Here is a 25833-nt window from a genome sequence, read left to right on the forward strand (position 1 = left end):
AGCAGCATCAGAGCACGAGTCACTCCAGCGAGGGAAGTCCCTTCCTTTCTCATGTTCCCTTGGTAACCGAGTGCATTTGCCTTTCAAATGATACATGACCGGGGTGCTGTAGGAGTTCCCTCCTGCAACACAGAGCTCTCCCACACAGACACATATGCCTGATTAATCATTGATTAGAAAGTCTCTTCCACAAGGTAAACCTGGGAATCAAAAATCCTGTCTGAGCTCTCCTCTACCACCTCCCTTTAAATGAAGATGGGAACTGGTTTCACGCCAACTTGGAGCCTGGGACTTTGGCATTTAGATGCAACATGAGCAGAGCCACCTACAGAAGAGATTTTGGCCTAGAAAATGGTCTAGCCTTCAAAGCCTTCTTACCCCACTTTAACAACCATGGCTTCTCCCCCCCCCCAAAGAATCCTGGGAATTGCAGTTTGTTAAGAGGGCTGAGTGTTGTTAGGGGATCCCTCACAGAGTTACAATTCCAGTACTCTTAACAAACTAAAGTTACCAGGATTCTTTGGAGGAAGCCATCATTGTGTTTTAAATGGACGATATTTAAAACAGTTCTATCACTGAAGCTGAGTAGGTCTGGCTTTACTGAGATCCAGCGCCGAGGGCCTTCTGTCGGTTCCCTCACTGCGAGAAGCAAAACTACAGGGAACCAGGCAGAGGGCCTTCTCGGTAGTGGCGCCCGCCCTGTGGAACGCCCTCCCATCACAGGTCAGGGAAATAAACAACTACCTGACATTCAGAAAAAACCTGAAGGCAGCCCTTTTTAGGGAAGTTTTTAATGTTTGATATTTTTGTATTTTATTTTTGTTGGAAGCCGCCCAGAGTGGCTGGGGAAATCCAGCCAGATGGGCGGGGTACAAATTATTATTATTATTATTATTATTATTATTATTATTATTATTATTATTATATGCTGCCTGGATCACACCATCTGGGTCTTGGGCCTGATCCAGCAAGTTCATCTTAATGTTCACAGCAGAAGCTATGGGGTATATCTCACTGCCAGAACTAACTTTTGCAAGAAGGAGTCTGAGGAATTGAGGCAGATAGTGGCAATGACAGATTAAGTTCTGGGCCTAATAGACAAAGTAAGGTAAAGGTAAAGGGACCCATGACCATTAGGTCTAGTCGCGGACGACTCTGGGGTTGTGGCGCTCATCTCACTTTATTGGCCGAGGGAGCCAGCGTACAGCTTCCGGGTCATGTGGCCAGCATGACTAAGCTGCTTTTGGTGAACCAGAGCAGCGCACAGAAACACCGTTTACCTTCCCGCCTGAGTGGTACCTATTTATCTACTTGCACTTTGATGTGCTTTCGAACTGCTAGGTTCGCAGGAGCATGGCCCGGGTAGTGGGAGCTCACCCCGTCACGGGGATTCGAACTGCCGACCTTCTGATCAGCAAGCCCTAGGCTCTGTGGTTTAACCCACAGCACCACCCGTGTTCCAATAGACAAAGTAGTAGCTGACAAATTCCCAGATCCAGATGACATCTACATGAGAGTTCCCGAAGACCTCAAATGTGAAATTGATGATCTTCTAACAAAAAATGTGTAATGTCCCTTGAAGACTGTAAAGCAGCAAATTTAACACCATTTTTAATAAAAAGGGATCCAGTGGGTATCCTGGAAATTATAGGCTGGTTAGTTTAACATCTGTCCCAGGAAAACTGGTGGAAATTATTGTTAAAAATAGGTTAACCAAGCAAGAACAAGCCTTGCTAAAGCAGAGCCAGCATGACTTCTGCAAGAGTAAGTCCTGTATCAAGGACCTATTAGCATTCTTTAATATTATAAACAAGAATGTGCATAGAGGTCATCCAGTTGACGTAGAGTATAAGAGAAGACGGTTACTTGCGGATTAGGAATTAGTAGGAGGAAGCAGAGAGTAGGAATTAATGGACAGTTCTCCCAATGGAGACATATAGAAAGTGGAATTCCCCAAGGATCAATATTGGGTCATGTACCTTTGAACTTGTCCATAAAGGATCTGGAGTAAGGGGTGAGCACTGAGGTGGCCTTGTTTGCTGATGATACTAAAATGTTCAGGGTTGTTAAAACTAAAAGTGACCTTGAAGAGTTCTAAAAGGACATCTCCAAAAATGAGTGAATGACCAGTAAAATGGCAAATGTAGTTTCAGTGTAAACAAGTGTAAAGTGATTCATATCAGGGCAAAAACCTTAATTTCACAAATATGCTCATGGGGTCTGAATGGGCAGCAACTGACCAGGAACAAGGCCTTGGAGTCATAGTGGATAGCTTGATGGTGATGTCTGCCCAGTTTGCAGCAGTAGTGAAAAAGGGAAATTCCATGAGGTCTAGGGATCTAGGGAAAATAAAACTGCTGCTATCATAATGCCATTATACAAATCTAGGATGCAACCACATTTGGAATACTGTGTACAACTCCATTTGTGTGCAGCTCACCTCAAAAACATTATTGTGGGGGTGCAAAACAGCATTTACATCTTTTTCATTTAGAGAAAAGGTGAGTAAGAAAGAGGTAACATGACAAAAGTTTATAAAAATCATGCATGGAATGGAGAAAGTGGACAGAGAAAGGTTTTCCCCCCCTCTCATTATGCTAGAACTTGTGGACATCTAATGAAGCTGAATGGTGGAAGACTTTGGACTGAGAAAAGAATTTTTTTATTCATGCGTCACAGAGTTTGCTATGGAACTCCCTTCCACAGGAGGCAGGGATAGCCACCAACTTGGAAGGCTTTAGAAGAGGAAGAGACATTCAGGAAGATGAAGGCCATCAATGGCTACTAGCCACAATGACCATGCTTTACCTTCACTGTCAGAGCCAGTATGGCTCTGAATCGCAGTTCCTGGGAATCACAGGGGGGCAGAGTACTGTTGTGCGCACATCTTGCTTGTGTGCTTCAAACAGGCATCAGGTTAGTTACTGAGAGAACAGGATGTTGGACTCGACAGGCCACTGGCCTGATCCAACAGGCACATCTTGTGTTTTTATGCAAGGTGCAACACTACTTGTTTCGTCTGGAAACTAGAACCAAAACACCCTCCCTCTTCATAAAGTGCAAGGTACAGCATCACTGCAAAACATGCATGTAATAGTGTGTGTATGTGTCTAGTCATAGCTCACAGATCTTGCAGATCGGGTCCTCCTTTAAAGAGGGCACTATAGCAGTGAGACCCTGTGTTGTGGGTGGGTTCGATTGGTCAGCCACAACACCCGATTGGTGGTCCCTCAATGCTGGGTTCAATCGGGCCAATGGGGCATAGTCCAAATGGATTGAGGGACCTATTTATACCCATGCATGTGACCCAGAGCTTCCTCTTTCGGTGCGTGCATTCGAAACACCCGCCCACCTCTCCCTATTTTTAGGGCCTTTTGCGCTTGATCTTGCTATGCCGTCATGTGTCATCTGTCATTGGGACAGGGGCATGGCAGGGATTTTCCCCACTTGGCTGATTGGCTGTTGTCATTTGGGTTTTGCCTGCCGCGTAGCAAATCGTCACAACTTGTAAGGTTGCAGATAGGCTCTGGTTCAGGTGATAGGGATGGGAGAACGCTCTCGCCATCCCTATGTGAAGGGTATTTTGTTAAAAGAATCCAGGGACTCAATGGTTTGGTCAACCCCTGAGAGGGGGTTGTGCCTGTGCCTGAGTCCAGGGGGACATTTGGGTGGCGGAGATAGTCTGTTCCCGGCTTTTCACTTATCCAGGTGTTCCCCCTTGGCTGACCTATGCTGGAACCCTGGGTCAGCGCTACCTGCATGGCAGGGAGCTAGTCTAACCAGAGCCTATGCAACCAATCATTTGCTGTAATCAATAAAGTTGTGGCCTAAATTCTGCCAAAAACCAAAACTAAAATTTGAGTCAAGTGTAAATTTATTTATGGGGGAGGTTTCTGGGTCTGAACAAGCAAATGGTTCAACACAGTGAAGACAAAGCAAAGACTTAAATGGATTTAATAGCCAACCTCTCTCCATAGGAAGCTAATTCTGTGAGAAGGGCGAGGGATCTGTAACAGGGTTAAAGGGCCATTCAATGGGAATTGATGCCTAAATATATTTGGGAACTGGCGCCTAAATACATTTAATGAAGGTGCCAGGCGAGCCTCCCTGGGCATTCCATGAATGGGGAGGCACCCCAGGATGTTTCACCCTATTGTACCCTTCAACATCTCTCTGATGAAAATAGAGATGTCTCATTCCATAATAATAATATTACTATTTATACCCCGCCCATCTTACTGGGTTGCCCCAGCCACTCTGGGCAGCTTCCAACATATATAAAAACATAATAAAACATTAAACTTATTTTTTTTAAAAACCTTCCCTATACAGGATTGCCTGTATTGGCTCAGGGGTTGGATAACTCCATACCACCCAACATTTCTCCAATGAAAATAAGGACAGCCTAAGGAAAAATGGGACATTCTGGGATCAAATCAGAAACCTGGATGGCTTCTCTAAATCAGGGAGGTCCCTGGAAAAGAGGGGCATGGAGGGTCTGCACTCAATGTGCAGCTGCTCTTGGAAAATTCAGCTAGTGTGAAATGTGGCAACCAGACTATTGCCTGGTATGTGTGTTGTGGATCATATAACACCAGTCCTATATCCACTGGGTTGGCTTCCAGCTTGGCTCTAAGCACAATTTAAGGTCCAGAAACACTGTTTTATGTCCTTGCACCAAGAGAGGCCAGGTTTGCTGGCACTTGGGACAGGGTCTTTTATGGAGTAGCTCCCCAGTAATGCAACTCCTCCCTCCTTAAGGTGGCCAGGTACTCACATCTTTGCTTAGGTTTAGGCAGCCTATCAAAACTGTTTTGTCCTACCTTTGCTTTTAAAGTGTTTCTAATTCCACTCAATGGTTTTGTTTTAAAAACAGTTCTGGTTTAATAGGCATTTTTGTTGTTATACACACACACACACACACACACACACACACACACAAGAAAAGAGGGCTATGAATATAGTAAATAAAAAAATTAAATTGAAACTCAATTGCTGTTTTAAGAATTATGCAAACTAATCCAAACCTTGTACAACTGTACAACGCTAACATTCTTCAACTCCCTATCCCTACATAAGGCTTGTTTCTTTGGCACAAAACTGTGTTAGGAAAGTATTCCCAGCTCTAAGTATAATCTGCATTGGGTGGTGGTAACATGGTGCAGCCTTAGGGGTGCACTTTGGTATGTAATCGGAGACAACTTTCCCCATCTGTAAAGCAAAGCAGAAATATTCATAAAAAACCAGCCTGGGCAGTGTCAAGATCTGAATGAGATTAAGGCAGGAGTGTCATATACACAATTAGTTGCGCATAGAACTTTTCCTGTACATGCCACACCCAATTATGTTTGCTAACTTGTGCAAGTAGTAGTATATTTAAGCCCGCCCATATGTAAACAACTTTTTGCATTGCACTATAACGTTGATTCATGGCTATTTGTTCTTGTAGTATGTGAACAGGTGGAAATCTGAAAATATTTTTTTTTCAGATCTTCAGACCCAAGAGGGGCTTGTTCTGACCCCTGTATGGGACAGCTGCATATTTGTGCATTGCAGGGGGTTGGACTAGATGATCCTCAGGATCACTTCCAACTCTACAGCTCTACAATTCTAAATTAGGAAAACCCCACTTTTGAATTTTGACTCTAGGACCTGCTGATATCACCCAAAGGGCTCCTGTATGAATTACTGCTCCAAGAATGAGCAAACTATTAACTCCCCACTCTAATCAGTTCCCCTCATCCCTGGTGTAATGTCAGGAGTTCCACCCTCCTTGTTGCTGCTTCATGTTTTGAGGTTCAAGTGAACTCAATTTCAAATTGGCTTAAAGCCAAGGCACCTGTGCTCATACTGTGCTTCTGACAGGAGAAACCGGTTAAGGCTTGCTTGTTCAGAACAGCTCAGAGACCAGCAAACTTGCCCTGATCTTGCAACTTACAATGTAGCAATGTTCTGTCAGCTTTCTTCCTGATGTATAAATTTTACAAAACTGCAGGGCTGAGTCCCATTGAGTGTAAGATTAACAATTAGGCCTCTTTCCGGCATCCCCAAAGAACTCCCACGTGACTGAATATGTAGACTGCCCATGGGTGTACCCGGGGGGGGGCAGTTGCCCCCCCAGAAGCAAAAAAATATATATTAAATGGTTATCGGCAGCCTAAAAGGGGGAAAAAGCTCTCCTCCTGGAAAAAAAGCTCAACGACTGGTCTTTCTCCCCCTCCCAAAATCTCAATAACAATTGAGCTCTTGCCCTCTTGCCGAGGTACAGTTGGCCACTGTGTGTGTGTGTGTGTGTGTGTGTGTGTGTGTTGTGCCAGCTGTTTCCCCCTCCCTCATGCCGACAAAGAGCTGGCGTGCCTATCAGAGACCGGATCCTAGCCTGCACCCTGCTTGGTCAAATGGGGATGCAGGCTGAGACTTGGGCAGTGTCAGGGGGCGAATCCGAGGGCAGACCATGGTCTTAGCCTGGGTTCTCATCCTTCCTCGTCTGCCTGCTTTTTGTATCCACACTACATCGTGCTGGCAAGAGAGGAACAGTTTCTGAATTTGCTGGGATTCATCGTTGCAAGGGAGCTTGGGAAACTGAGTTCCCTTGCATGGTGAGTAGTTCCTTTGCGAGGACTGAGGATCCTGGGAAACTGAGTTTTTCAGCCATTTGGCGCTTTCTGTTTGGGGGGAAAAGGTTTTTTGTTTTTTGAATGTGCTTTTGTTTTTTGAAGCTGTTTTTGTTTTTGAACCTGAACGACCATGGCTTGCCATTAGGGTCAGTGAACAACAGCACACACACACACAAAAAAAATCTGAAGAAGTGTGCATACATACAAAAGCTCATACCAAGAACAAACTTAGTTGGTCTCTAAGGTGCTACTGGAAGGATTTTTTTTTTTACTACAGCAGACCAACACGGCTACCTACCTGTAACTAGCAAAAAAAAATGAACTGTTCCTTATCCCACACAGACATACTCATCAAATGGTAGATTGAGCAACACAGCCAAGTGGCAAAAGGGATATAAATGGGGGGGGGGGGTTACGAGTCCTATCTCTGGCACAATATTACGGCTGATGGCTTATAGGTATACAATATATAATAGAGGCTTTATGAGAAATTACAAAACAAACTTGTAGTTAGCCAAGATAGAATCTAGCCTGGTCACACCCTGCCTGTATTTGTACTGTATCTGATCTGCTGGCATTCCCATATAATGACATTTATATTTTACACAGTTCACAGTCTCCGGGGGAGCTTGACAGTGTCCAAGAGTCCCCCTCCCCATTTTATCATCACAACACCATGAGGTAGATTAGTTTGAGAGATGATAGCTGGTTCAGGAGCGGTTCTGAACCTGGGTCTCTCCAGTCCCACACTAGTCAATAATGTACTACAATAGGTCGTAATGATTTGCCCCACTGAGGCACATTTGACCACTTCAGTTGGCAGAACTGGCACTGCTGCTGGTGCCATGAATACTCATTCTGCATTTGCAAGAAATCTGGAACTCCCTGCCTAAGGACATCAGGCAGTTACTTTCACTGTACTCTTTTCAGTGCCTGCTAAAATACAAGCTTTGTTTAAACATGCCTACCCAGATATGTGGCGGGACGCGGGTGGCACAGTGTTCTAAACCACAGAGCCCAGGGCTTGCCGATCAGAAGCTTGGCGGTTCGAATCCCTGCAACGGAGTGAGCTCCCGTTGCCCAGTCCCTGGTCCTGCCAACCTAGCAATTCAAAAGCATGCCAAAAGTGCAAGTAGATAAATAGGTACCGCTCCGGTGGGAAGGTAAACGGCGTTTCCATGCGCTGCTCTGGTTCACCAGAAGTGGCTTAGTCATGCTGGCCACATGACCTGGAAGCTGTCTGCAGACAAATGCCAGCTCCCTTGGCCAGTAAAGCGAGATGAGCGCCGCAACCACAGAGTCGTCTGCAACTGGACTTAATGGTCAGGGGTACCTTCACCTTTACCTTTACCCAGATATGTGGAATGATATGTGGTTTTAATTGTTTAGCTTATAATTGATTTTATTATTGTTGAATGTTGTAAATAGCTGCTTTTTACTGTTTTTATTGATACTTTTATTGTTTTATTCTTTTTTCCAAATTTCTTACAGGTTTCTTTTATCATCAAGCAGTACACTGATTTTGTGAATTAGATAAAAATAATTTAATAAAAATAGAATGCAACCCTGCTGTAGGGTGCATTTAACATTTTAAAAGGTTAAACAAACCTTCCACAAAACAGCAGGCCTGAAGTGGAAGAGGGACATTGGCATATTTTCCCACTTTTTTCATTATTAGCATGTCAGGAATCGCATGCGCTTGAATGGGACAACACTGTTTTATGGCACCAATGCCTCTGATGTAGGAACAAGTCAGCTTGAATTTACAACAGGGTTGGAGGGACAAGGTCTCATATAAAGCCTGAGAGACACCAGGGCAGATCCCAACTATTCAAACTGCTCACTAGATTTCAGGACTGACAGGCACTAAATGCAATGGCTCTAATAACAAGTTTGCAAAAATGCTGTACAGTGGTACCTCAGGTTACAGACGCTTCAGGTTACATACTCCGCTAACCCAGAAATAACGCTTCAGGTTAAGAACTCTGCTTCAGGATGAGAACAGAAATCGTGCTCCAGCGGCAGCAGGAGGCCCCATTAGCTAAAGTGGTGCTTCAGGTTAAGAACAGTTTCAGGTTAAGAACGGACCTCCAGAACGAATTAAGGTCTTAACCCGAGGTACCACAGTATTGCCATTTTGGTATATTTTATCTGCTCCTCTCCCCCCTTGTTGAAAGAAACTAATTAAAAAGCCATCCTTTACATAAGCAGAGAGAGTGTTTGCAACCTCTTTTTTATTGAATTGAGACAAATTATTAGCCTTTGCATGCTAAATGAAATAGAAGCATCCTGGAAAAACCCTAAATTCAATATCCATAAAGTAGGTACCTGCTGTGAAAAGGAAGGCAGAGAGAGCTGATTCACTATCATCCCCAGAGCAACCTTTGCAGTTGCCTACTAAGGGGGGGGGTGGGTAATCTTTGTCACAGCACTGAAAAACAAATGTTAACAAGTCAATGGCTGCCTGAGGTGAAATTTCTTCCAAGGCATAAACAGGCAACAGGCACAAAGTAAACACATTTGGACCCTGGGCAAGTTGGGAGGCACCCACAGCAGTTCCATTTGAGGTTGAAATGGAAGTGCATATGAAACCGTTAGAACTACTGAGGAAAATTATTTCATCTGTAGCAGAGACATAAATAAATAAATAAAATTCTATGCCAATGTAATTCAAATTCTGAATTATATAAAGCTGAATGTTATAACATTAATTATACAAATTCAGGGAAAGTGTGCAAATGTGCCCATTTTTGCATCATTTTGATTAATTTTATCGTACGAATAATGAAAACAGTTCAAAGCTCTTTCTTCTTAATATAGATATTGGTTGTAAATAACTTGTAGGCCTAAGGAAGGTACTTTTGTGTTAAACACACAAAGTTCCTACTGCTTTTTCTCACGAAATAAGAGGTGCATTTGCACTTGTGCTCTCAAAGGGGAGCAGCCCCAGCAGTAAACTACTTTTGGGTTGTATCCAACATTAGTCACACTCAAAGTAGACCCACTGAAATTAATGGACATGACTCGCCTGGGTCCATTAATTTCATTGGATCAACTCTGAGTAGAACTTAGCCAGCGACTAATTTTTGTACTGGCTGTGAACTGTTCTTACTCTCTACACTAACATGATACTGAGGACAGGAACAGAAGTTACATAATTTACTTCTGAAATTGCCACTGGAGTAAACTGTTTGAGAGGGTATGGGTGTAAATGCATCAACAATACTTCAACAAAAGGTAACCTTGCTTCTTCTCACCCAGGTTCAAATCCCAAGGGTGGGCAGAGTGAGAGAGATGAGGCAGGTAAGCCCAATCCACCCTCCAGTTTAAAGAAATTATGAAGAAATCATGATGACCTTTTCTAGCCTCATCCTCTGGCATTTGTTTTATGCTAATATATTACTTTTCCTTTTGGCATTAAAATGAGTTCTCTTTGGGAAGGGGAATTGTTAAGCAGTTGTGCTTTAGATTGTAATTACCTGTGAGCATTAATTGCAATTCAGAAAAGAATACACCTTAGTGGGAGCTCAAACAGAGGCTTGGCCCTTTTACAGAAACAAACAGAGTGCCTGGGCTTTGCAGTAAATATTGTGTTAATCGTTCTATGCTCTTGTTAAATTGGGGACAGGAATGAGAACATCAGCATCTCTAGTTACTCATCAGTTTGAATATATTGTGCATAGCAGTGCAAGTGTGAGGAGCAGGAAGCCCATAATGTACCAAAAGTCTTGAACCATAGTTCTTTTTTTTTTTTATAAGAATTTATTGACATTTTTTCTTGTAACAACATACACCCATATCCACACCTACATTTATACACATACAAAACAAATACAATTATAAACCAAATACAAACATTGCCAGGATTCTTCTTCTTATTTAAACATCTCATAAAAAAAATATTTCTCTTTCTGAATCTTGACGGTTGACTTCCCCTACCTTTTCACCTTCGGTTTTATACCCATAATCTACTTTTTAACCTCTTCTTCTAAAAATTAAACACAATTATATATATAGAATGAAACAATCATCTTAATTATCTTAATCTATAGACTTAATCATCTTATACTAGATTTACTAGTAATACATCATCATAAATCTTCACAAATCGTTCTTATCAAATTACACTATCTCCTCTATCCTTAAATCTGCTGCTAATAACATAAAAACTTCAAATATCTCCTTTCTTGTTAAGAAAAACTAAATATAGCTAACAGTCTTCACCCTCTGATTTCAGAATACCATAACAGGCCGTTTTAAATTTTACTTAATACTTCACCCCACTCCCCCTCTATCCATTATCCTTCTCCTAATGACGCCAGAACCAAACTTCCAATTGCCTTCTTTTTCCAAGTGTCCACAGATCCAGGCACAGTTCAGAACACTCCTCGCAACGAGCCTCAGGGTATCCATCTCATCTTCTTTCAGCTGCTCCGTTTCTTTATAACATTCTTCTTCTTCTTGTAAATATCTTAATTCTTTGTCCCTTGCCCCCGAGCTCACACCTCGGGGTCTGGATATAGCAAATCTTACCGTCGTCCTGGGGCTGCCACCCCCAAAGAACGAATCTTTTCCCCGGAGTCGCCCTGTCATTTCTCTCCATCCTTCCAGCAACCCTCTCAGCTCCTTGCCGAGGTTTTCTTCCAAAGTGTCAAAGTTTTTAAAAGCCTCCTCTGTGGGAAGTAAATTTCTTTTCAAATCCCCACACAAGACTTTCACTTTCCGATAAAGCAGTTCCAGCCTCAAAACATTGAGCCTTTGTTCATCCGTTAGTCCAGAGTTCAAAACAAGTTCAAAGACAAAGTCCAACATGATGGTAGAGGGGGTGGGAGTGAGTGTCAAATTACAGTTTCTGTCTCTATGTTCTTCCTTTTGTAAGAGTTGTTTTTCACCTCAGTTTAAACTTTCCGTCGCCATTTTTCCTGAGCCGGAGCACAAAGACCGCAGCTTTAAACGGAGATATTTTCCGCGAATTTACTCCGCAAAAGAGAATTTTAACAGTCTCATGTATCAAAGTTCAAATACTTTGTAGCCAGTTCTGTAGCAGCAGTCACTCAAATTGGTTAACTTCTTTCACTCGAAGGGAGGGAGGCAGGCTGCCTTTCTCCTTCCCCCGGATCGTCCAAAAAACATAATATCTAGTCCAATCAAGTACTCACGACCACCGGGTTTCTTTAGATCCATGCATCAGAGGTAGAACTTAGACGCTCATCACAGGCTTTGTCGCCGCATTTACATCCCGGTTGGGGCATGTCCCCTATAGCCCGGCTCCGTCGTCCCTTCACCCCCACTCCCCCTTTACAGGGGGAGCGAGGGAAGGGTTCGGAGCCACAACGGGCACAGCCGGGGAGCCCAGGGTGCGGGACGCTCTTCCCGCACCCCACCGGAGCCCCGCTTTGCGGTAGCGGGGCTCCAAACCCCCGGGATGGACTGGGCGCTTCGCAGCCGAAGCAGCCCACGACCACCCGCAATGGCGTCGCCGCCGGAGTCTTGAACCATAGTTCATTTGGAGCAATGCAGTGCCCAGATAAAAGGTAAAGGGACCCCTGACCATTAGGTCCAGTGGCGGACGACTCTGGGGTTGTGGCGCTCATCTCGCTTTACTGGCTGAGGGAGCCGGCATACAGCTTCCGGGTCATGTGACCAGCATGACTAAGCCACTTCTGGTGAACCAGAGCAGCGCACAGAAATGCCGTTTACCTTCCCACTGGACTGTTACCTATTTATCTACTTGCACTTTGACGTGCTTTCAAACTGCTAGGTGGGCAGGAGCTGGGACCAAGCAATGGGAGCTCAACCCGTCGTGGGGTTCGAACCACTGACCTTCTGATCGGCAAGCCATAGGCTCTGTGGTTTAGACCACAGCACCACCCGCGTCCCAGTGCCCAGATAGCAACATCTATAATTCAGGAAATAAACCAGACATTTATCAGAATCTGTGCATAGCAGGAACAGATTCTCCAAAGACAAATATACACACTGATTCTAAGGGTTTGAACAAACAGTATGTTTTTTATAGAAATGAAAGTACTCATGTTCTCCTCTAGCGGCCAGCAATACACTCATTCTTTCTCCTTTCTGTTGAAATTTGGTCAATCCGTTTTTCATGTTGTTATTGTGTTACCTTGAAAAAGCTGAATCAGTCGCCCAGGAGTGAAACTAGTACCTAGTACTCAGTAGAACCATATGCTACTACTGTGCCACTGTAATAGTGACACAGGCACTTATCGGAGAGTTCCTGTGGCCTCAGTGGTGAGAAGTATTTGCAAGGATACAAATGGCTGGAGTGTGGTGCTGATGATGCCAAGGTTGCAGGTTCCATCCCTGTATGGGGCAGCTTCATGTTCCTGCATTGCAGGCATTGAACTAGATGATCCTCAGTGTCCCTTCCAACTCTATGAAACTACTTTCTGGACATCACAGCGATTATCATTCAGCAGCTTATCTCTTGTGGTTTTGGGGGGTCTCCCATTGCTTTTTCAGAAGAGTTAAACATTCTCCAAGAGTGGAACTTTTTGTGTGTGGTTCTGAATGTCGACAGCTGCTCTGGGGACTCACTTCGAAAAGTGAAGTACAAATGTACTGAGGGGACCAATAAAGTTATTACCAAGCAGGTGCCAAGCTATGAATGTTGTCCTGTCCCTTAAGATAAGGTTACCAGATTTTTTTCAATGAATCCGGGGACACTTTTCAACTTCCTACTAAATAGATGGTTTTTGTCAGGGTAGTGATTTGTAAATCCGGGGACTGTCCCCGGGAAATGGGGACGTCTGGTAGCCTTACCTTAAGACCAACTGTGATTGTTAAATATTGTCATTTTTAAATCATTGGTATACTGAGGCTGTGATAAGATGTGTGTGTGTGTTGACCCTAATAGGGCCTTTAAAAAATGCTTATCTGAATAACGTAACATGATTTGAGAGTTCACAAATTTTAGTCACCTCACCTTTTGCAATCTGCAAAGCATATGCTGGGTTTTTTCACTGCCAGGTAGCAAAAGTTGCCATGGCTGAGATTTATGAACATCCTTGCTCACACAGCCCACTGGGTCACAAAAGCAATTAACTTCTTTAAAGTGAAGTTCTGTCATGTAAAATAGTGTGAGCACCCTTCATTAATTGAATGGACTGACTAAAGTTCTATCCATATTGTGTGATACAAGCAGTGCCCTTAGCCGTAGTGGGACATAGGGTATAAAAGCTGATTATAATCCCCATCTCCCCACCCCCCACCCCTTCACCCCATTCCCAAACTTGAAAAATATGAGGTGATCATGTAGCTCTGCCTCAGCACCATGATACATTAAAACTTCCCCCAGGTGAAGGTGGGCGTCTGAAAAGCAGCACAGCCAAGGGTGGATTTAAGAAATTGCTCTGAAACATGAAGCAGGAATTGTACAGTAATGACAACAAAGCACCATAAACCAGTACTTTTTTGCATTTAGGTGTGCACCTGCACACACACACACGCTCAACTCACCTTTCCCTCATATATATTTATGGCCTGCCCTGCACCCCCACCTTTTGTCATTAACTTTCTGGAGGACTAAAATGAATGCCACACCCCCTCCCCTAATCCAGCATGTATGTGTCAACTCTCAACCTCTTTGCAAACCTACAGGTAGGTATGGTACCTTGTTCTCCTCAAAGCTATATAAAAGCAGCACTTTGCCTTAATGGTGCCCATGAAATTACAAAGATTAGCTGTTCTATTCTTCTAGTGTGCTGACCAATCACATTTCCATGTTGGTTCCCCCACCTCCCTCATCAGTAATAAGTTACTGCTGTCATATTGTTCTGGCATCTTAGGCTGTGGGGCGACATTGTATCTCTCAGCCATTCACTGATCCTAATGCTGTTGACTAAATACTGTATTTAAAGGCAATATAAACAGTTTGATTTTTAAAATACGCTTGATCTATAATTTATATACATACTTTCTCAACTTTTATTTTAAAACAATTAGCCAAAGAGCTCTTTTTTCCCTGTGATATTTACAGCTAGGCTGACAGTAACAGCAATTAAACCCCATCTGTTTGCAGGGCATGAATAATAACAGTTGACACTCAACTTCCAATACAATTCATAGAAAACGTGTTAAACACAGAAACTTGTTGCAGCAAGTATGTGCCCTCAGGGCTGGTCTATGCCACCCTCACACATGGAGCTCCGAGGCAGCAGCACCAAAGCTGAGATTTGTTTCCTTACTCTGGAGAATTCTCCCCACCACCACATTTATCTAGATGTCATTAAATAGCACCATTTTCAGTGAGAAAATAGTTTTCCTCTGATACCAACAAGGAAGATTAAAACTAGAAAACAAATATCTTGCCTTGAGGACCATATAGTTGTAGAAGACATCAAGAGGGGAGCAACTGCCTGACTTTTGCTTTTTCCAATTTCTGCACTCAGTATATCTTGTTTGCCCAAACTACTTACGTTTCCCAGTGAAATTGGGACTATATGATTGATTACAAACTCAGTCTTCCCATTGGCTTCACAAATCTGGTTAAATTTTCTCAAGGGCTTCTGGAAGAAGGGTAGAAAAGAGGACTGGTGAAGAAGGGAAAGCATGGGGTCTCTACTTTCTGGGTTTAAGAAGATATAGAGCCGTATCTCTTCAGTTTCTTAACAAACATAGGGCTTTTAAAGTTAACATGCATCAAGAACTGCCTCATTCTGTTCAAACCTGTCTGAATATGGAGTTCATCATTGGAGGTTCTGCTCTGCTTACCTTTTTTATTAGATTTTACTAGATTTCATTAATTATTAGATGTATAATAGATGAATACAAGAAATAGTATTTTCTGTTGTGGTGCCAAGACTACAAAATCCCCTTACGAAGGAGAGTTGCTTGGCTCCATCTCACTCGCCTTTCAAAATGTAGTTATGGCATGTTTTATTCTGTATGCTTTTAGGGTGCCCTTTAATTGATTGATACTTTAATGGTATTGTTACTGAGAGTTCTTGCAAATTCTTATCAATTTTTAAATAAATATTCTGTTTTAATTCTATAGTTCGTAGTATATTGATTTTGCTAGCCACTTGGCTATTTTTAAATGGAAAAGCAAAATAGGAATATTTGGAAAGAAAAAATCAATCTGACATGCTATTTCCTTGTTTCCTGCTCTGGTTGAACACTGTAGTCGTCTCAGTAGAGCGCAGGTGAAGTAGGTCACATTCTCACCATACCTTTAAAGCACAACCTTCCCCCCAAGAAGTGTCTTCAGAGCAACATGATGCCCTATGCTGTTGAACTGCTCTGGAACCTCTCCAGAAGCATGAAGGATTAGATTACTACATAAAGCATTCTGCATTAATATACTTTTAGGGTGTGATGAAGCAAGCGCTGAGCAATTGAAGATTTTTAATACTGGTACTCCTTGTATAAGACACCCGGTAACTGAAATAACCCTGACCTTATTTCTGACTATGTGTTTTGGCCTCGCAATGGCAGAGCTCTGGCAGGCAGAATGTGCAAATGACATCCCAGAAAACCAACACACAAGGAGATTGCATGCTATAGGGAGAGGGAACCAGCTAACTGGTGATTCATACTGATAATCCCTAATGCTGTGGTCAGCAAAAGCCTCCATCTCATTGATTGCCAGTGCAGGAATCAACAAACAAGGGCAGCACAAATCACGCGTGGAAATGTCCACTAACCAGGTAGTCTGGAAAGAAGATTAATGTTAAGAACCCCATGCGGCACTTCAGGAGATAACCCAGTACGCATACAAGCACCCCCTTCCTTCTCTCTCACTCCCCACTCCAAAAGAGCAGTAGGTCTACAGGTAGCTGAATTCCCCCTCCAGCGCAAACTTATAACTCAATTCCAATAATTTCTGAAATACTCTACTACTCTTAATGTTAATAAAGCTCTTGTTTGCTTAAGTTAGCACTTGTTTCTATGGTGACACTTGCCACCCAGAACCTATTCATCAGCCAATGAGAGGAAAATCACTGACAAAGTCAAGCAACAATAAGAAAGAAACTGCTTGCAAAATCCTCAAGGGATGAGTGCCCCTTTAATGGAGAGGCCTGGTCCTTTCACAGAAGGGTGCTGTAATTTGTCCCTCCCTCTGCACAACTTCACACATGTCCAAGACAGAAACATATACACAAAGAGGATTAAGAGATCATTGCTGATGAAAACAGCCATACTCTTCATGTCACAGAAGCAGCTTGCTAGCCTAACATCCTACTGGGGCATGCATTTCACACTGCTACCGTACTGCACAGAAGGAACAGCTGTCTTTGTACCATGTTCCTCGCTGAACAGATTGTTTCCTTTACCGTCCCTGCTGCTTCACCTTCAGGCATCAAAGCCTCCTTAATGAGAACACCTGGAGCGCTAAGAGAGAGGGCGGCTTGCCTGTGCCCCAGGATGGGCACAGTTGGGACCCCATTCCCACACTATGTGTGTCAAAGAAATATCCTGCAGTGAAAATAGTGCTTAAACTCAGCAATAGCAGAAGTAAACATAGATCCGTGTGGTACTACCAGCCAGCTCTTGTGTGTACAGCCTTCCATGTGGGTGAGAAGCATACATAGCCATTTATATAGGAGAACATGGGGACCAAATCTCCAGAGCACTCTCTTTTGTTACTGAGCAAAAGTAAGATGGGAGAGAAGAAATGTGACCCTGTGGTTAGAAATGAGGAATGAAATTGACTGGGTTCTGTTCTCAACTGCCCAAATTTATGCTTTATGTAAGTCCGGGCCCTTACGTAGGCCAGATAGCAGGGCAGATCGGTAAGTCTGTGTAGTCAGTTTTCCCAAACGTCAAATTCTGTTGTTAGAGCAAATTCTGCAGATTATTGCATTCTGCTGATAATCACAGTTAGAGTGTTCTTTTCCCCTCCCCCTTTCACTATATCACAAGAAGAAATTATCTAGGAATTCTCCTCTGACAGAGTTGTTTTTTATAATCATTTTTAACTACAAAGTACTATTCTAATAAATATTAAAATGAGAGCAGCAAAGGTTTGCAGATTTACTGTCATTCTCACCCTTATTCCTCCTGATTGGGTAGGAAGCAAAACAGAATTTGAGGACACAATTTGTCCTTTCTTTACACTTTTATTCTACCTACTGATTTTTAAAACAACAGTGCATTATTTACTGGATTTGCTCTCTGTACACCAGTTCAGTCTCTGCATAGTTACCTGATACTCTTCAGTATATGCAGGATAATGTGATAAATTTATTTCTAATTCACTGCATTATCTTTTGAATATTTTAATGACTCATTGAATGGAATAAAAAAAGCTATTTCAAATGAACAATTATGCTGCATTAGAGTAAAGGCTGATTATATTTAAGCACTGCTTGCATGGATAACGGGACATATCGACCTCCCGCCTTTAAGAGCTAATTTGGCTCTTATCTCTAAATAATTTTACACTGCAAATTACCATGAACACCTAAAGGGCTTTAAAAACAGTCATCAAAAGATATTATTCCACTTTGTAGCAACATTTTTAAAATATATACATTATTTTGGAGTTAAAGCACCCTCTTTCTGACAATTCAGGAAACAGTGTCGTCAGTGACGATAAGCAATGAATGGTGAATTGTGTAACAGAAGGTGTTCAACAGATTAGGCTGCTAAAATTTACAACATGATGGGTGAAAGTTCTGGCTGAAACCCTACAGCAAGACTGAATTCACCATGAAGAGGCTTGGGGAAGTGCCAGAGTAGGGCAGGGCACAAAATGTCATGAACAAGTGGGTGCTACTGAGCCAAGTCTTGTCTTCCTCGTTAGGGTTTCACCTCACCTCTATTTTCTACATGATGGGTTGAGAACCTGTGGTCCTTTGGATGTTGTTGGAATCCAGTCATCTCTGACCACTGGCCAAACTCACTGGGGCTGATTGGGAGTTGGAGTCCAACAACACATGGAGGGTCACAGGTTTCCCCATCCAGAAAATACATAAGGCAATGGCAGAATGACAGAATTTAAGAGTGATATCCTTCTTCAGACATACACAGGTCTCCTGTTTACATGGTGTCAGTTATAATCTGCTCCGTGTAGCAACTGCTTTTCTCTCTGTGGAAGAACCTATGGCATTGGGAATTTCCCAATTCTGAGGGCATAGCTGCATACTCAATTATTTGCAGCAATGTTAGATAATTTGTTTTTACAGGCTGTTTGTGATAGATTTCCAAGCCTGATGAAAATCCCTCTCCCTGCTGCAATTAGCATTGGTAAAGTAGAATTGCTAATTGCAGCATGGGTTTTTTTTATCAGGATTGCAGCTGGAAAGGGTTAAACCTCCACACACATTGAGGTCCTGAAGAAATCACTTCCCTGCTTGCCTATGACTATGTCTTTAAAATCGAGGGACATAGCTGCATGCCATAGTATTAATATAAAGTGCAGTTAGGCCCTCACACTGCTATGGCTATGAAAAAAATAATCAACAACAAAACATTGCCAGATACATGGATGCATTGGACTGGGAAAGAAAGAACAGATTTGGAGACATACACAAAAAGCCCCTCTGGTTTAGTAGAAAAACAGTTACATTGATTCCACTCAGAGATAGCTCAGTGATTTGATTTTTAAAATCTGGCTCCCAGAAGATCCCGGTAATCACAGATGGAAAGGCACAATTCAACACCATAAATTTATTGTATCTCATACCAGTGTATATGGATGCAGGAGAATTCAATCAGAAAAGGAAACAGGAATGGAAATTGCATGTTCAAATGTTTGGGGTGTGGAACAGAAATCACACAGGCAAATATGAGCAGTGTCATTTTTAAATATATTACTATTATTATTCTAATTTATTACCTGCCCTTCAACCAAAGGTCCGGGGGGGGGGGGGTTACAATTAAAAAAATTAAGTCTGCAAACATCATGTATATAATGACGTTGCTTTCTGCATTGTTTTTGAAGTTTCCATTATTCAAAAGAAATGCACAAAAATTCATTCTATAATCAAATGCATAATTTGGCCATAGCAGATAGTGAGGTGAGCAAGGCAGGGTTCAGCAGAAGCCAAGCTGTAGTAGGAAAGCAACAGCGAGGATCCCAACAAACACGGCACGGGGTAACGGAATCACTGTTTCCTTGCATCCCGACAAGTGTCAATCCCCCCCATCTCTCTGTTCATGATTTCCTAAAAATGTCATTACGATACAAAATCTACCGTATTTTTGCTCCATAGGGCGCACCGGACCATAGGGTGCACCTCGTTTTTAGAGGAGGAAATGAAAAAAAAATATTTTTTCTGGTTTTCCTCCTCTAAAAGCCCTGTTTTTTTGAGGATCAGCTAAAGGTTTTGCAGCTTTTTTGCAAAGGGAAAAGCCCTGTTTTTTTGAGGATCAGCTAAAAGTTCTGTGGCTTTTTTTGCAAAGGGAAACACCCTGTTTTTTGAGGATCAGCTAAAAGTTTTGCAGTTTTTTTGCAAAGGGGGAAAAGCAAAGCTCCTTTTGCAAAGGGGGAAAAGCAAAGAGGAAAAGCTCTGTTTTTTATGGGGTTCAACTCACATTTCTGCAGCTTCTAAAGGAAAGGGAGCCTTTCCTACAGTTTCCAGACAGATAATCTAATCAGCCAGTCACATGTTGCTGGGGAAACAAACAACCTCCCTCTGCAGCACATTCAACAAAGGAGGGCGGGGCTGAAAGGGAGCCGGGGACTCTTATCTCCTGATCTCTTGCTGATCAGCTGCTGAGCAGGGTCCTTTCAACACCCCCTTTTCTCTTTGTAAAATAAGAAGCACTATCTGCTTTTGGCCCCTGGGAAATTCAGCTCCAGGGACCACCATTCGCTCCATAAGACGCACAGATATTCCCCCTTACTTTTTAGGAGGAAAAAAGTGCGTCTTATGGAGCGAAAAATACGGTATGTCTTTCTTCCTCTCAGTTATAAGTGTTGTAGCTATGAAGAAAGCAGAACTTCCACTGCACTGCTATATTAAACTGCACCATGTCATTTGAGCACACATCCTTTCCAGAGAATTGTGTTGGATTTCAGACTTTCTTTCTTGCCTTAAAAGTTACTTTTAATTACAATAATTAGTAAAACTAGAAAGATCTGCACACAGAAGGAAGAATGCTAGCTCCAGCTTTTTGTGATTAATAAATTAATAAATATTAAAATTAATGAGAGACTTTCAAGACCTCATTGTTCAGGAATGTGTAAGGATTCCTGTGAAAGAATTTGTATGGGAGTAAAATTGTACACAAGCTGCTACAATTATTCTGAATGCTTTATTTCTTCAGCCAATTATGAAAATCATGGAAAGTATTAATATCCAATTTTAATTTGCTCAATATTCCCATTAACAATAAAAAGTCTAATTAAGGTATCTGTACAAAAAGCCCTTGGCAGTAATTTCAGAGAAGAATAGAGAACAACTAGATATTTCTTTTTAAATACAAGTTGCAAATTAATTGATATCTTAATTAGGCTTTAGTACCAAGACTATTAGATCGAATCAGAGCTGAAAACATCAAAACTTTTCAACAAATTACAAAATACAAGAAGGCATGAAGAAGCTGCTTTCCTAGATGGCTTTATCTGAAGCGGGTAACTCATGGAAAGGAGAGTCAGAGACAATGCAACATATTAGTGGAAATAAACAGTAATATCTATTTCCCTCTGCCCCTCCTCCCAATCTGCAATTCCCTGATATTTAAGAAACATTCCTGAATTAAAGTTCATACTACTCTGGTCTAGCACAGAACTATTATTACTAACATTTAAAAGCATGAAGTACTCCTCTCTACACCACCTCTTAATTCATTCAGCTTCCATCCCGATTTGCTTGCACAAAGTTTATGCATTGCATTACACATTATTTCAAATTTTCTAGTTTTAATAGCTTTTATCTGTTGTACAATATCATGTTAAGCTGCTCGGAGACTTTTTTTGGTACAAATTGACTAACAAATGTAAATAATAACAACAGTAGTAGTAGTAGTAGTAGTAGTAATACTACACAGTGATTAGACAATAGCCAATCTCTATTGAGCTTTTCTTCTGAGTTTTTTATGGGGCAGTAGGCTAATATAACAATGAGCACCAATCCTGCATTCATTTGCTTGTGGGGTATTACTTAAGTTCCCATTAGTCATTTGTTCATCCTAGCCTTTTCCATTTATTTCCCCATCTCTTTCCAAAGTCCATTTTTAAAGTTGAGTTGTTAAACTAGTGTGCTTAAAACCACTGTAACTACACAAACCTAAGGTTCCAATATGTACCTGATAAATGCTGACAGTCTAGTGGCACCTTAAATGAAACCCCTTGGCCACATCTTCTCAAACTGAAAAGAACAGATATATACAGTGGTACCTTGGGTTGCAGATGCTTCAGGTTACAGACTCTGCTAACCCAGAAATAGTACCTTGGGTTAAGAACTTTGCTTCAGGATGAGAACAGAAATCGTGCGGCAGCGGCAGCTGGAGGTCCCATTAGCTAAAGCGGTACCTCTGGTTAAGAACAGTTTCAGGTTAAGAACGGACCTCCGGAATGAATTAATTTCTTAACCCAAGGTACCACTGTACTCCAATATTTCACAGAAGCAAACAGGGACATGCTTGTAACTCACTTTTCTCTGATGAAGCTCCACTCCCACATTACAGAGAAGAATCTGTGCCAAATGCTATATTCATTTACTCTGCAATTATGTGCTTAACCTTCAAACCCCCAAAAGGTAAAGTTGTTTGGGGCACAGATATTCTGGGGAAAAATATGATTCTCCTACAATCAACGTGCACTTCACCAGTATATGAAATGGCAGTCAGCATACAACTCAGCAACTTGCTGTTTTTATTAAGTGGACATAGCAGATGACACAGTGATTCTCCAAGCAGCTCTCTTTATTCTCAGGCTGGAACAGAACTGAACTGAAGGGCTCAGCCAGCCTGCTTCTATAGTACTCAGTAACATGCAACAGTTAACAACTCTCTCTAGCTACCCAATCCGTGAACGGCACTCTCAATCCTTCATTTGCATGTTGTGGACCTGAGTGAGAACTGCAGCCACGGTGGGCAGAGTGAAACTATATACACAACACCCCTAGTGGCCTAGAGTGAGAACCTCAATACATAACAGTTTTGTTTTTTAATTTTATTGAGGACTACAAGTATTTACAAGTATCAAGCAGAGATATAAACAAATAAAACTCTGGACAAAAGAAAAGGCCTAACAAACCAAAGTTTCCTCCACACAAATGGAAGCTAAAAAAATTATTAAATCAACTGGGACATGCAACCAAATGAAGACAAACAACTAGGAGGCGTAGGCCAGTGTTTTTCAACCACTGTTCCGCAGCACACTAGTGTGCCGCGAGATGTTGCCTGGTGTGCCCTGGGAAAAATTTGTTTATTTGATTCCTATTCAAGAGAATTACTTTATATATAGTCAATATAGGCACAGAGTTAATTTTTTTAACATTTTCTAATGGTGGTGTGCCTCGTGATTTTTTTCATGAAACAAGTGTGCCTTTGCCCAAAAAAGGTTGAAAAACACTGGCGTAGGCAGTGGAGAGGAAGACACAAAACTGGAAGGAGGAGACTGGAAGCAAATGGGGGGGGGGAGATTGGGGGGGAGGGAGAAAAACAAGTTGAAGAAGACGCCTGCAAAGAAGAAGAAGCAGCAAGAACAGAAAAGGCAACACACAGATGGCTTCTTCTCTGCCTAAGGTCTACCAACTTATAAATTTGACCAAGAGCTTTATAACCAAAACAGGCAACATGTGGGTTATTATACTCTTTTTTTGTTTTCAATATAACCATGTAAAGCATTTTCTGCTTCTGTGGGAAAGGAGGAGGGGGTTAGTGTTTATGTCCTCTAATTTCACCTTAGCTCGTGAGCATTTGGCTCACGAAGGAAGAGAAAGACTATTCCGCTCTCACCCACAGGTGTAGAGATTATTCTGTTGGGAAGGTTGTGGGGATTATGGAGGGGGGAAGGTGGATCTTGAATGTTGAAATTAATCCCTATAGGAATTCAGAGCATTTTTATTTTTTGTTGATGGAATATGATAACAACACTAAAATTAATATGATGCATAAGAGATCTGCTGCCTTGAATATGTTGCATGATTTAAAATGAACCCTATAATGCTACACTTAACTGCAATAAATCCATCTGCCCCTTCTTGGCCATGCGGCTTTGCAGGCGGGCCCCAGGCCTCCATTGTGAACCGGCATATGGCAGGCTGGATCATCCTCCTGCACCAAATTGGCCAATGGCGGCAGGAATTGGAGGGCATTTCCCTGGGCACGGGACCAACTACATAATAATAATAATAATAATAATAATAATAATAATAATAATAATAATAATACGTTGTTATTTATACCCTTGATTTTTATGGTTATTGCTGTTTTTCCTTTTGTTATTTTTCTGAATGATGCCATGGCCTATGGCTGGCACAATAAAAGTTCCAGTGTGAAGAAGTGTGCATGCACATGAAAGCTCATACCAAGAACAAACTTAGTTGGTCTCTAAGGTGCTACTGGAAAGAATTTTTTATTTATTTTGTTTTGACTATGGCAGACCAACACGGCTACCTACCTGTAATTTGTATAGTGCTGGCCATGATGTCTTTACAGGGCCACCTATAGACATACCTCTCCTCCAAAATAATTAATTAACCACTGTTCATTTAACCACTGTTAACCACTGAGTAAGGTAAGGTAACAATGATGGAGGACTCAGCAGTGTTTCCAAAGCTACTGATGCATCCTCATGAATAATGTAATAGCATAAACACACATGCTACTCACTCTGATCCCAACGACAACCCAGTGTCTCCAGAAACGGTATTCTGGATTCGCTCTGTTAGGGGCATCTGGATCTACCATGATGAGAACATACTTCTTCTCCTGTAAAAAAATATGGATATTATGTATTTAAAGTATTTTAGCCTGCTCCTCACTACAAAAAGCAGAGAAAGAAAGAAGAAAAACTGTTTGTACATGTTTCATCCGGTGTAATGATGCTTACTGAAAGGTTGGGTGCCATTGTGGGATGGCGACGCGTCCCCTGGATCTGGTAGACATGCTTGACGCGAGGGGTTTCCCTGGGCTTGGGTGATCCCTTTTGGGCTTCACTCATACTCAGGAAGTGGATCACAGCAGACCTATTTGGCCAATGGCAGGCGGGCTGTGGCTCCAGCTCCAGCTCCAGCCCTGGGGCGGATCAGACTGAGCCAGCAAACTCAATTTGTTGGCTTAAAGAAGGTAGATTTCCAGGGTGGCACTGAGGTTCCCTCCCCCCCCCCAGAAAATGGGGGTGGTGGGCCAAATAAGTCTGGGGACCTCTGGCCTAGATCCTCGGGGGGGGGGGCAGCCTCAATGCTCTCTAAATCTGTTTCCACAACAGACTAGCTCCTAAGCTTCTCACTGGTCACACACAGTGACTGATTGTAAAAGATGAGCAGAATAATTTCATAACAAAATCTAGAGGATTAGCCAACAGCCTTTTGCAGCAAAAAACTACTAAGAGTCTTAAAGACTAACCAGTTTATGACGACATAAGCTTCATGGACTTAGCTTTGTTCTTGCATAATATCCAACTGGTCTGTCATTAGGCAGTGATATCACATCTGTCTCTGAAACTTTAACAATCTAATCTAAAGATATAACACATGAAACTAAAAATCATTTTATGCTTAAACTGGTTTGCAAGGGGGGCATCCAGTTTCAAATGTGTGAATTCTAAGATAACTCAATGACTGTTTTTTCTTTCTTTCTTAGAAACTCTGTGCTGGGGGTTAAATGTGGGCCTGGAGAGAGGGTGGGTCGCTAGTTTACAGGAGGGGGAAAGGAGATCAGAAGAACAAATGAATACTCATCTTTTTTGAGGGGGGAGGAGAGCTAATCACACCTTGGGCAGGGGTAATTCAGTTAGAAGAACAATGCAGTGAATGCATGTGTCCCTCCCCAGTGCATTGAATTAGCAGCTTCCCAACAGTAAATCTGATGTAAAGGAGGGGGGAGGGAATGTAATTAGTAATTTGTCTTCAGACAAGTCATTTACTAGCTCTTCCCCTATCTGCAGGATAATAATAATATTGGCCTAAATTGCAGGATTATTGTAAACATTATTTACATAAAAATGTGAAACATTTTTGAGCATTCTAAAGCACTATATAAATGCTAAATATTACTGTATTATATTCTTAGCAGAGAGCTGTCACAGAAGTGTTCGTGTCCAAATACATGGATATAACATAAAAGCACGGTTGTATGA

General features: G+C 42.1%; 1 protein-coding gene across 1 annotated transcript in view; it reads right to left on the reverse strand.

The window, feature by feature from the left end:
- Positions 1-25833, reverse strand: part of PEBP4 (phosphatidylethanolamine binding protein 4) — a 270124-nt gene that overhangs the window by 145385 nt on the left and 98906 nt on the right. Inside the window, exon 4 of the mRNA XM_033172042.1 lies at positions 24366-24464. Within this exon, the coding sequence (XP_033027933.1) occupies positions 24366-24464 (99 nt within the window). The remainder of the gene's footprint in view (positions 1-24365; positions 24465-25833) is intronic.

Source organism: Lacerta agilis, chromosome 15 (genome assembly GCF_009819535.1).
Source record: "Lacerta agilis isolate rLacAgi1 chromosome 15, rLacAgi1.pri, whole genome shotgun sequence".
In the NCBI taxonomy this organism is placed as follows: domain Eukaryota; kingdom Metazoa; phylum Chordata; class Lepidosauria; order Squamata; family Lacertidae; genus Lacerta; species Lacerta agilis.